At 32.4% G+C, this 12,453-nt stretch overlaps 1 protein-coding gene across 1 annotated transcript in view; it reads left to right on the forward strand.

The window, feature by feature from the left end:
* Positions 1-12,200, forward strand: part of LOC148621690 (puromycin-sensitive aminopeptidase-like) — a 33,617-nt gene extending 21,417 nt beyond the window's left edge. The window contains exons 16-21 of the mRNA XM_088576324.1: positions 123-262; positions 557-613; positions 3,635-3,742; positions 7,354-7,506; positions 8,115-8,162; positions 11,687-12,200. Of these exons, the coding sequence (XP_088432450.1) occupies positions 123-262; positions 557-613; positions 3,635-3,742; positions 7,354-7,506; positions 8,115-8,162; positions 11,687-11,824 (644 nt within the window). The 3' untranslated portion in view covers positions 11,825-12,200. The remainder of the gene's footprint in view (positions 1-122; positions 263-556; positions 614-3,634; positions 3,743-7,353; positions 7,507-8,114; positions 8,163-11,686) is intronic.
* The last annotated feature ends 253 nt before the right edge of the window (positions 12,201-12,453 follow it).

The following is a 12,453-nucleotide window of genomic DNA, read 5'->3' on the forward strand; positions in this document are numbered from 1 at the left end:
GGACATTGTGTATGAATGAATAAATTATGGTATAGATTCTGGTAATAATGTTTACATTCATATTTTTCTCTGTAAATCATATGTATTGTTATTTTGAATTATAAATGTGTATTAAACTACAGGTCCCTTAACTGCAATGCTGAGAGATTTAGTCCTTACTAAGTTAGGTCGTAGTGAAGAACCATCTGTTGTTGCTGAGTCTAAGAAAAGATTTCTAGACTTTTATAATGGACAGACTTTGACTGCTGATTTGAAGGACTCTGTAAGTATTTAACAGCAGAATTTTGTCCTTTCCACTTTGAAGTACCTGTACATGTTTTCAGGCTAGTTTGACATAATGTATTTTTGCTCTTTGGATGTCAGGTCCATGCAGTTGAATATCGTCCTACTAACATAGGTTAAACATGATGTAAGGTCACTTGAAGCAAGGGTAATATTCTCTTTGTGAGCTTGCTCACGATATTTCTAATTAGTTTAGTTCTCATTGATTGTGAATAACAGCTATCATGCAATCTTTTATATAAAGTCCTAGTAATCATTTCATTGTTATTTATAGGTTTTTATAACAACAATGTCCAATGGCAATGAAGATCTGTTTAACAAAATGTTGGAGGTAAGGTGATGTTAATAGAGAAACAAAAAAAAAATTAGAAATCATTGTAAGCAGAATATAAGATACAGTGCTTTCCATCAACTGTGCACTGGCGTCATATTGTGAAATAGATAATAGACAAGCACTTGTTTTCTGCATACTAAAAATATCAACAAAGAATAGAAGACATATTTGGCAAGTTTCATCGGATATTTACTACTAATTTAAAGTCCAATCATTAAAAAGAATTCCCTTAGAATAAGGTAAAATCCAATTAATTGACTTGTTTCGCAGGGATTCCTTAATGTGTAATGATCCATGACATGACGACCAGTGTAAACAAAACAGTACATGTGATTCAGAATATCTTACCTGTTACCAATTTGCATATGTTAGCACAAAACCATATTCCTAGTTTAATAAACCTTCAATGAAATGATTCATTATATGCAAATATATCTATATATAGAAAAAGCAAATTTGTATCTTCCATGACCACACTCAAAAGCATCTGCTTGAATTTGACATAGAAATTAGTGCTTCCTACTAATTGGCTAGAATGTTTTCTAAAGTTGTAAATAAAGGGAAGACTTTATATTGAGAACTTGACATTTTGACTGAAATGTAGAGACATTTACAGGAAAATAGTTAAATATTAAAACATATTACTGCCCAATCAGTTTATTTAATTAAGTACCAGTCCATATAAAATTCAGACTCTACCAATGGTAAAGTTATTCATAGTGTAGAAAAACCCACCAAATAAGATGAAAAACTAATAAGACTGGTTATGTGATCAGTTACTGTTTCTAAACAAGAAATTAAACTGAATTCGGTGGGTTTTTGACATGCATGAACCACCTTCTGTCTGATTTTTATAAAGACTTCTACTTAAATAAAACTTGCAGGGTTAAAAATCACATTTTTTTTTAAGACATTACAACAACTACAATTCAAACCCTATTTTTCTTCTTTTGATGATGGAAAGTAACTAAAACATTTTGCTTTATTCAATGAAGGTTCTGATATTTTTTTCCGCCAAAGTATAATTTGAAGTTTCAAAATCATTCCTTTATCCTTATACAGGTGTTTATTCTAGGCATTCACATAGTTATTGGAATTTGATTGTTTACAAAAAATACAGCATGTGTTTTCTAAAGACAAAAAATAAATCAAACTGCTTATGCCAGTGATAACATAGAATTGTTTCCTAGAAAGGAACAGATATCCATGAGGTTAGATATATAAAAGACTGCATGTCTTAGGTGTACAGATATTCCTCTCTGCTCTGTAACATTGATACCCTCATGAAAGAGGTTCAACCTTCAACATTCATGTATGTGTCATTTTTTCAATCACTTGTTCCTACTCATAAAGAAGGTTACAGCCTTTTTTTACTGTATAACGTATATCTTCAGATAATATTCTATTTTTGCTACATACTTTGCATACTGAGTTTTTCAGACTTGCATATATTGTGAAGTCAGAATTCAGTCAGATGTTGTTTTTTTTTTTTTTTATTTCTGTAATTTATTCATTAGTACATATTTTCCAGTTAAAAGTTTTATTGCAACATGTAACAATTGCATGTTAATGAAGCCCTGAATTAAGTTAACCTTGATAGTTAGTACTGGTAGGTTTGCCATCACTTCCGTCCACCTTGATAGTAAGTACTGGTAGGTTTGTTATTACTTCATTTCACCTTGATAGAAAGTACTGGTAGGTTTGTCATCACTTCATTTCACCTTGATAGAAAGTACTGGTAGGTTTGCCATCACTTCAGTCCACCTTGATAGAAAGTACTGGTAGTTTTGCCATCATTTCAGTCCACCTTGATATTAAGAACTGGTAGGTTTGCCATCACTAAAAATCCACCTTGATAGGTAGTACTTATAGTTTGCCATTACTTCATTCCACCTTGATAGGAAATACTGCTAGTTTTGCAGTCACTTTAGTCTACCGTAATAATGAATGTGTTTGCGATCACTTAGGTTCACCTTGATTATGAGTATGCTTCAAGCATACAATCAAAGTGGACCTAAGAGATCGCAAGCATACTCAAAACAGCTATCACTTCAATGAAATGTTTATCTATCGTCATAAACATCTTATATGTGCCCCTGAAACTAATAGTTTGGGGCATATTGTGTTACCCTCATCCATAGGTCCCTCCTATAAATCTTCCTATGATAATTGAAAAAAATGAAAGATAAGTAAAGTATTAAACTCCCTTTTAACATTTTGAAAAATTAAAATAACAGAAATTTACTCATGAAAAAGGGTGATATTTTCTACTTTTTGCACATGAAAACTAAAAAAAACACTTGCCCCAATTAAAATGAAACTTTAGGAAAGTATATATATATCCGTAGTGGTAAGCTCCCTCTTGTTTTTGAAAAATTCTAATTTTTTATTTTTGAAGTACAGAAATTTATTCAAATAAAAGGAATTACGTTCTTAGTTTTTGCACAATAAACTGAAAAATGCTTGGATCAATTTAATTGAAACAATTGGAAAGTGAGTATATCCATAGTGGTAAGCTCCCTTTGAAAAATTCCCATTTTTGTTTGAAAAAACTTGCAATAACTCCTGTGATACGCTCAAATTTTGGTGTAATATTAGATCTGTATCTTCTGAGTCTCTGAGACAGTAAGATGTTTCTTGGGTTGTCCTTCATTGAGTATTTTGGCAGAACAACTCTGTCCATGTGGAGTGTGGGGACATCACTTTGTCTAATTAGATACTGCTTTCTTCTAAAACTTATGAGAATTGAAATAAATTTATTCTGAGCATTTTATTTTATAATGTCTGTCTTTAGTTTGATGTTGATTATAGCTATCCTGTCTGAATTGTGTATGTGTAGTTTGTTAAATTTTTCACACCACACTCTTGACAGAATAATGTATATAGCATAATCATAACTATAAACTTTCTTTTTATTGTGGTACTTCAGTTAATGAAATTGAGTGGAAAAAAAAAACAACTGCTATATCATGAGCACTAACTTCATCTAGCATGTACTGGTATTTTGTTTATTTTTAGTTGTATGATAAAGCTGAAAGTCAAGAAGAAAAGAACAGAATTGGTAGATCTTTAGGTGCAGTAAAAGATGAAGCATTAATCAAAAAAGTCTTGGACTTTGCTATGTCAGTAAGTCTTTTTTCACACATTTCACTATTTTTTTATTTGTTCAGTCTTTGATTCTGTTCATTATTAACCTGGGAGATAATTTAATTCAAGGGTTATTATATTTAACTCCATTTGTAGGGGGGGGCAATCTCTTTGTATGCTATGTTCACAGTATTTCTAATTGTTCTAAAGCATTGCAACAGTGGAGCATAGTAATGATGTTGGTCCTTCAGTCTTACACTTGTCTTTCAGGGCCTAAAATAAAATAAATTGTTTATTCGCTGTTGCCACCTGACCCAATAAAAACATTGCCACTTAAATATTTCAATGGCAGTTTGCCAACGAAATTTTTTTTCCCGGAATATTTTTCATGCCCGTACCCGACTCTGGTCTTTTAGACTGTTGTCTAAGCACTGGTACGGCAAGTGAAATTGATCATGCTGTCAAGCCTGGAAGTGACCAGAACATGTGCAAACAGCATGGTTGACAATGTCAACATTCTGTATGGAAGGAAAACGAAAGGAAAGGGATGAATCCCTATTTATTCTTTGTTGTATGAACATTCGTTTAACATTACATTGCAGGAGATATTGAAAGAATTTTGGGGTAAAAGTCCATTATTTTACATGTATACCTGCCTAGTAAAGTCGGGCATGGTGAAATCAACCTGTCTGGTAGAATCAGACAGTCATTGCCTGACACAGCAGTCCCAAAAACAACTTGCTTTTTTGTAAGATATTTAAAAAATAGTTTATAGAAGCTTATCAAATTTCTCCCATTTATATTTCAGTCAGGCCCTTGCATTATCCTCTCAAAAGAAATATTTAGCTGTCATACAGATATTTAAAAAAGACTTTACAATATTTGTATTTAGTCTTAGATGTTCTGAGTCCCTCTGTCTGCCCAAGGTTCATAGAAGATTTCAGAACAAAATAATTTTTGTACCCCTTTTGAACATATCTACTGGTTAGGTAATGCATATTTATGATGGCCCAAAACATTTCCAGTTGTCAGAGTGCCCCATCCTGGTGTCCAACTGTACGTCCATCTGTCTCTGGGGTATAGTACGTATTCTATCTAGATATGTATGCAATAAGTAGAGTACTTGCTAGCACCCAAATTCAAGCAAATAATTTGCAAAGGCTAGATTTTTTATGACCAACGTATATAAACAAAAAACACTCTGAGATGCATTGTATTTAATACATGTTGCTAAGGAAGCTACTATTTAGCATATAAACAGATGGTGACTAAGGACCAGGAGGTGCATAATTTGATACATACAAGATTGTGTTAAATGCATAGGAAAGTAAACAAATAAGATAGATTAACACAAATTTATTAAAAAAAAAACACAACATATATATATTCTGCAATGCTGTTTTAAGCTGATGGAAGAAAACATATGCAGCATATTTAATTTGACATGCAGAAAAAGAAAGATATTTTTAGGCTTAGCCCAACTCTTCTGAAACTGCTGAAAATATTTTGTGCAAATTTTGTAGGATTGTTAGGCACCATACCTTGCTGATTACACTGTACCACCATTTCAATTCAAGTAATTTTAAAGGAGTTGTGAGACTCGGATCATTTTCCTGCATTGCACACTACAGTAACACTTTATAGATGTAACTCCATTGAAACTGCCTGTTAGATTTTGTTTAGATCTTTTTGGATTGATTGAAACCATACTAAGTTGATAAAACTGCACCACCAATATGCATTTTAATTCGACAAATTTATGGGAGTTATGGGACTTGGATCTTTTTTTTGCATTGTACATTATATTGATACTTTGTGGACACAAATCCAGTGGTCCTTTTCACAAAATATTGTAAGTGTAAAATTAGTTGTAATTTATGTCGTCATAGTATACCAAAGAGTTGTGACATTATAATTATTTTGATCTTACAATTTTTAGCTCACCTGGCCGAAGGCCATGTGAGCTATTGCCATCACTTGGCATCTGTCGTCGTTGTCATTAACAATTTTTCAAAACTCTTCTTCTCTGAAACTACTTGACCAGTTCGAACCAAACATGGTATGAATGTTTCTTGGGATATCCTGCATAGAACTGGTGTGGGGATTTTTGATCCATCGAAAAACATGGCCACCGTTACTAAAAATAGAACATAGGGGTCAGACAGTAGTTTTTCGCATATATCTCCAAAACGGTTAGGTTTAGCCAAATTCTGACCGGGTAAAAGTGTTCGACATGATGAGATCTATCTGCGGTCAAATTTTCATTTTAATCTATTAAGCCATGTTGGAGTTATTGCCCTTTTTCAATGTTTTTTTGCTATTTTTAGCTCACCTAGCCAAAGCCCAAGTGAGCTTATGCCATCACTTGGCATCCGTTGTCGTCTTCATCATGGACAAATTTTAAAAAATCTTCTCTGAAACTACTTGACTGATAGGTTTTAAATTTGGCATGATTGGTCCTTAGGGTGATCTGCACAAAATGACCGTTAGGATTTTTGATCCATGAAAAAACATGGCCACTGTTACTAAAAATAGAACATAGGCGTCAGATTGCAGTTTTTTGCAAATAACTCAAAAACCGTTGCCTTTAGCAAATTTTTGGCACGGGTAATATTGTTCATTATCATGAGATGGACCTGTACCAAAATTTTCAAAACGATTGGTCAACTGATGTAGGTGTTACGACCCCTGAAACAGTTTTTTTGCATTTTTTGCATGTGCAACTTTGAAAATCTTCTTCTCAAAGTCCATTGCACAGAATGCAATGAAAGTTGGCATTTATGTTCCTTAGGGTCCCCCACACAAAATGAATGTTGGGATTGTTGATTCATGAAAAAACATGGCTGCCATTACTAAAAAATAGAACATAGGGGTCAGATGGCAGTTTTTTGCAAATAACTCAAAAACTGTTGAAAAACATGGCTGCTGTTACTAAAAATAGAACATAGGGGTCAGACAGTATTTTTTCGCATATATCTCCAAAACGGTTAGGTTTAGCCAAATTTTGACAGGGATAAAAGTGTTTAGCATGATGAGATCTATCTCCAGTCAAATTTTCATTGTAATCTGTTCAGCCATGTTGGAGTTATTGCCCTTTTCTAAGTGTTTTGCTATTTTTAATGTTATTTCTTTCAAAAATCTTCTCTTCTGACACTATTTTACTAACTGGAACAAAACTCGGTATAAGTGCTCCTTGAGGTATACTGCATAGAATTGAAGTGGGGTTTCTTACAAGAGTTATTGTCCTTTACAGGGGAAAATGACAGGTTGTTTTTTTTTTTTTTTTTTACAGTTTTCAGCCAATGACTTGAAAACTATGATAGATTTAGACTTTCATTTACTTAAATGATCCTTATGATAAGTCCTATCAAAGTTTTCTAGAGTCAAAATTGTTGGACAACTTCTTGTTTAATTTATTGCTCTTGAAAGGCAAAATTCAACCAGGTGAGTGATTCCGGCTCCTGGGAGCCTCTTGTTTGTGATAAAGACCACTGGCATTTCCTTTCTTGTAAATACTCTTACTATTGCAGGAATTGTACATGAAAAACGAAAACATTGATAGGTCAAATATAATGGTATTTCCAATTCACAGAGAGTTATGAGTACATGTAATGTATAAGATAGTGACAACATTTTTTGGTTTTTTAAAGGACAAAGTGAGATCTCAGGACACTGTATTTGTGATAGGAGCAGTGACAGGATCTGTCAAAGGGAGAGAATTAGCTTGGCAGTTTACAAAAGACAACTGGGACACACTTCACAACAGATATGAAGGAGGATTTCTTCTATCCAGATTAGTCAAGGTATTATTTAAGTTATAGTTAAAGTAGTCATAAATGAGTAATTATTTTGTCATGGGATAGGCTTATCCATTAGAGTTTTATCCCTGGGGATTGCTGGTACACATATAATGACCATGAGTTATTTTTATTTTAATAGGACAACGGCCATAACTTTGTTACCTTGCAGAGCCATTTAATGCACTATGTTTAGGCTGATATCCTCAAACATTTTTTTCTTAATGTCATGAAATCAGTTGTAGAATCAACACAAATGAAATTCCTCTATACTTTTAAATTGGTAAAGCACCAAATAAATCATCAATACTAATAGTTGGGTATAGAAAATTTCAAAATTGACCTAATTGTGTCAGCCTTCGAGGGTATATTTCTGGAATGATGAAGTTTGTGTCTTAGATTCTCTTAATTTTCCAAGGATTTTCAACTTGTAGCAACATTTTTGTAGTAATGCACAAATTTTGATATAAATGGGAATAAAATATGGAAACTGTTATTAATGCTGCTATTAGAATTTTATGTAATGCTACAAATTACCCCAATAAGAGATTTCAACGATGTCATTAATTATATTTCTTACTGTTTAATAACATTAAGCAATCTATTAATTGTAGTGTACAACAGAAAACTTTGTAACAGAGGACAAGTACAATGAAGTTGAGGTAACTATATATTTTATTCAAAGAATCTTTTTTAGAAGGTAGAAGGTTGCGGAGTTTTTTTGGTAAGAAAAAGCCTAAAAGAAACTTTGAACCTTCTATTCACAAGACCAAATGTCCCATTATTTGATGTCATTAAATGAAATTGAATTATAGCACATTCCTAGAACATGCAATCAAATTAAGACATGACAGCAAACATCACATTTTATAAGGTAATTGTTTCATTTGAGCAACCAAATTACATTTATTGATGATATATGGTTATTGACAGTTTATAGCAATTTAGCAATTTATAACAATTTAGCTCTGGCTACTTTTGGACCATTGCATGAACTTCCTGTTGAATTTGATCATGATTATGGGGTACAGAACAGTAATAAACATTTTATGTACAGTGAAAACTCTAAACCGAACACTGAGAAAACCGAATTTCACTCTAGACCGAACTAATTTCAAAGTCCCATAGAATTTCCTATTCAAACTGTAGTAATTTTACTTGACTACACCAAATCCTGTCGATTCTGAATTCCGAACTCTTTCTGTATTTCTTCCCTCAATTTATAAGTATTTAATTAACTGTATAAACTGACCCCTGCCAATCAAAAGTTAATTATTTCGTTAATTGATCCTTGACACCTTTGAAGTCAAATTATAACTGATCACTCACCTGTAATTAATATAATGCCAACAGGTAAGTACATTATGGTTAAATGAATGAATTCAAACATTAATTAAAAGTGAAATCGTTTATAAAATTGATTTTAATTCATCTGAATTGTCATCATGAGTATCATGTTTTTTTTTCTGTCTTGGACATGTGATTGATTGATTACGCATGCGTATTTTTGCTGTATCTCTCTGCCTTTTAATACAGTTAAAATAGCATTTCAATCTTTTCATTTCATCTTCTTACATGTCTTATCTGTCATGTACTGCCAATTCAGTTTACAATCTGAACAAAGTGGCTGGAAAATCTATTTTACTTTTTCACCGTTACACCTGTCTGTCATAATATTATATTAGAATCTTTTGCAAATTCCATTTTAATAAGCAGACCAATTTTCGACACAAATTGTCAATAAATTCTTCATAAAATATCTTAAGGGGAACAGTTTGACTTTGTCATAACATTATAAACAAAATAGATGAATATTGGTCAATTTTCAATATGAATTTACTGCCAGTTACTGCTTTTAAGTCTTAAAGAAGATGGAAACTGTCTGGTTGTAAATGACACTGAGAAAACCAAACACCTGTCTAAACAGGACAAAACCTTAAGTCCCTTTGCTTTTCAGTTTGGACAGGTTTCACTGTAAAAGTAAACTTGATAAAAAAAAATGAGAAGGATTGCAGCGTAAAAACAATAGCTATGTATCAACTAGAAATAAAAAAAATACTGCAAATATGGCATGAACCTTCATTTTATCCCTATTATCAGCTTCATCCATAAACTGATTATTGTTCATGTACGTGAACAATCTTTTTGGCTTGTGAAGTTTACTTTTTTACTTGTGAAATTGTACGTACATGATTTTGTATGCGAAAAAAGTTCTGCAGTATGAGTAATGGCATGCTGAGAATAAGATGAAACTTTCAGAAAATCTTTATCACATGATGTCATTGTGCACCTCCTATTTTGTTTCTCCATCTAAACAAATTTTCGGGTTTCTTATACATGTATGGTTTCCATGGAAGGGGTACCACCAAGTAAGCATTGCTTACAGTTCTTCTAGTTAATTATTATACCCCAAATTAAAGAGAGGGGCTTAACTGCCTTCACTGTGTGTTTATTACCCTTCTCACTTTTAACTCAATTTCTACTGGATGAAATGTTTGTTTTATTTGTTGTATGACTGTGAGACTTGGTACAATTAAATGGGGTAGTGTGTACAACTGCTTCTTTGAAAAAAAAACTGAATTAATCCCTTCAGATTGTCATGAAACTTATACACAATCTTTACTTTACAATGAAGATGATGCATATTAGCTGAGAGTACTTGTAAAATAGGTTTTTTTTCTTGAGTCCTATTCTCTGTTTTTATTCAAATTGAACTATTTGAATTTCTGATGCTGCCATAATGTAGTAGTTAAGTTATTTTTGGAAGTCTTCATCTTTTTTGTGTGAAAGGAAATTTTCCCTAATTTGTACTTTTTACCTGCATTGCCAAAGGCAGAAGCATGTTTAGGAGTTGGGGTAACTCAGTTTGTTTGTATATAACACTTCAGCTTGTCAAGCAACTCTTCTGAAAGTACTCAACAGAAATTCCTGAAACTTGATATGTAGCAATAACACTTTATGTAGTTGTGCATATTTAATCTCTAATTTTTATGGGAGTTATGCCCTTGAACTTTACCATAGATCAAAATGTCTCATCCTGTTATCACAACTCCTCTGAAACTACTCAACAGAAATTCCTGAAACTTGGTATGTAACAAGATCATATTTACATATTTATAAATTTTATTCTCTACACTTTTGTCCCCCGTGACATGTCGCGCCATCCGTCCGTCCCCGTTTTCCGCACTTTTTATTGTTATGAAGAGTTACAGATCAAGTTCAACTTTGGTTACGGTTGAATGATTTTTATGGAAGTTACGGCCCTTGGACTTAGAAAATTTCAGTAAATTTAAAGTTTTCTGCACTTTTTTTTTTGCAGGGGACATTGGAACTCTATTCTTTTATTTCTCTAAATTTAATCGGAGGTATGCCTCTTTGAACTTAGAAATTTAACATAAATCATTATGTATCAGCTTATCATCACAACCTCTCTGAAACTACCATACAGAATTTCATTAACGTTGGTATGTAGCAAGAACACCACATGTAGTTGTGCATATAATCAGGAATTTGGATTCTCTAATTTTAATGTGAGTTATGCCCCTTTGAATTAAAAAGAAATACCAAAAATCATCATATATATATGCTTGTCATTCACTTCTAGTCAACTACATAACTGAATTTCTTGAAACTTGGTATGTAGGAAGAACATCATATGAAGTTGTACATATTATCACGAAATTTTGATTCTTTAATTTTATAAGGATTTATGCCCCTTTGAAATTAGATGTTTACTGAAAAGCATTTTCTTCAACTGTAAATCACAGGTGCAGACATTGATTTGTCTAGCTTGTTTCCTTTGATCTTGTTGACAGATATTTTTCTGTCTCATGTACATGACAAGATGTTCAAAAATATCTTTCAAAACATTGGGACTGATTGTGCCTTCATTAGGCTTTCTTAAGAATTTTCAATGAAAATGACATTACACACTAACAGTTTCTAGTTGCAGTACTAGATTTGTTGCTGAAAGTACATTAAAATGATCAAAAATTCAATTATTAGATTACTAGTCAACTTTCCATTTTGATACTGACAATATCCTGTGGAATATCTTGATGAGGGTGTGAATCAAAATCGAAAGTTACTATTATTTTATGTATAATCACCTAGTCAGGATGTTAAATGCATTAATGGAAAACTTTGAATTTCTCGTGTTTATTATTTATGTTTTGTCATCTTGCAGAATTTTTTCAAAGACCATCCAGCACCAGCAGCAGAGAGAACAATAAAGCAGTCCTTAGAAAATATTGGCCTTAACTTGGAATGGATGAAAAGAGATAAAGATGCTGTTACAGCTTTTTTAAAAAGCAGAGTAAAATGAGACATTCACTCTTGAAATGCAGAATCTGAAAAAAAGATTGGACTTATTTTATTCTGGAATTGAAACTTTGCAAATTTAAAAGCATTTTTTTTTATTATTATTAATAACATTCCCAACTACTTTAACCCATTTTTTTGTAATGATCATTTACCAATGCTGTTCTTTAACTGGAATATTTATATGGGCTGAAGTGCTATATACATGTATCAGATCTCATGATTATCAAGGACAGTTATATTTAGAATTGATTATTTGATTGACATATTGTAACAGATAGTTGTCTTATTTTACATTGATCACTTTTGTTGATGGTGTTTGAATCATAATGTGTGTGTATTGTTATGCATCAACTAGAAATATAGAAGTAACCAACTTACATTGGAACTCTTTTTGTTGGGTGGTGCACCACAATCTAACATGTAACATCTTTAAAATTCTTAGATGCACATAGTTTAGGTGATACTGAAAAAAAATCCAAAGTAAAAATCTCTACAGCAGTTTGTAGGATATACATTGAAAACAGTCTAAATTGAACCCTAAATACCCATGAAACTTGCCTAAACTGAACCCTAAATTTTCTTAAAACTTGTCGTAACTGAACCCTGAATATCCCTAAAACCTGTCTACAT

The sequence above is a fragment of the Perna viridis genome, chromosome 3 (assembly GCF_037379345.1).
Source record: "Perna viridis isolate PV_CMFRI_1.1 ecotype Kerala chromosome 3, ASM3737934v1, whole genome shotgun sequence".
NCBI lineage: Eukaryota > Metazoa > Mollusca > Bivalvia > Mytilida > Mytilidae > Perna > Perna viridis.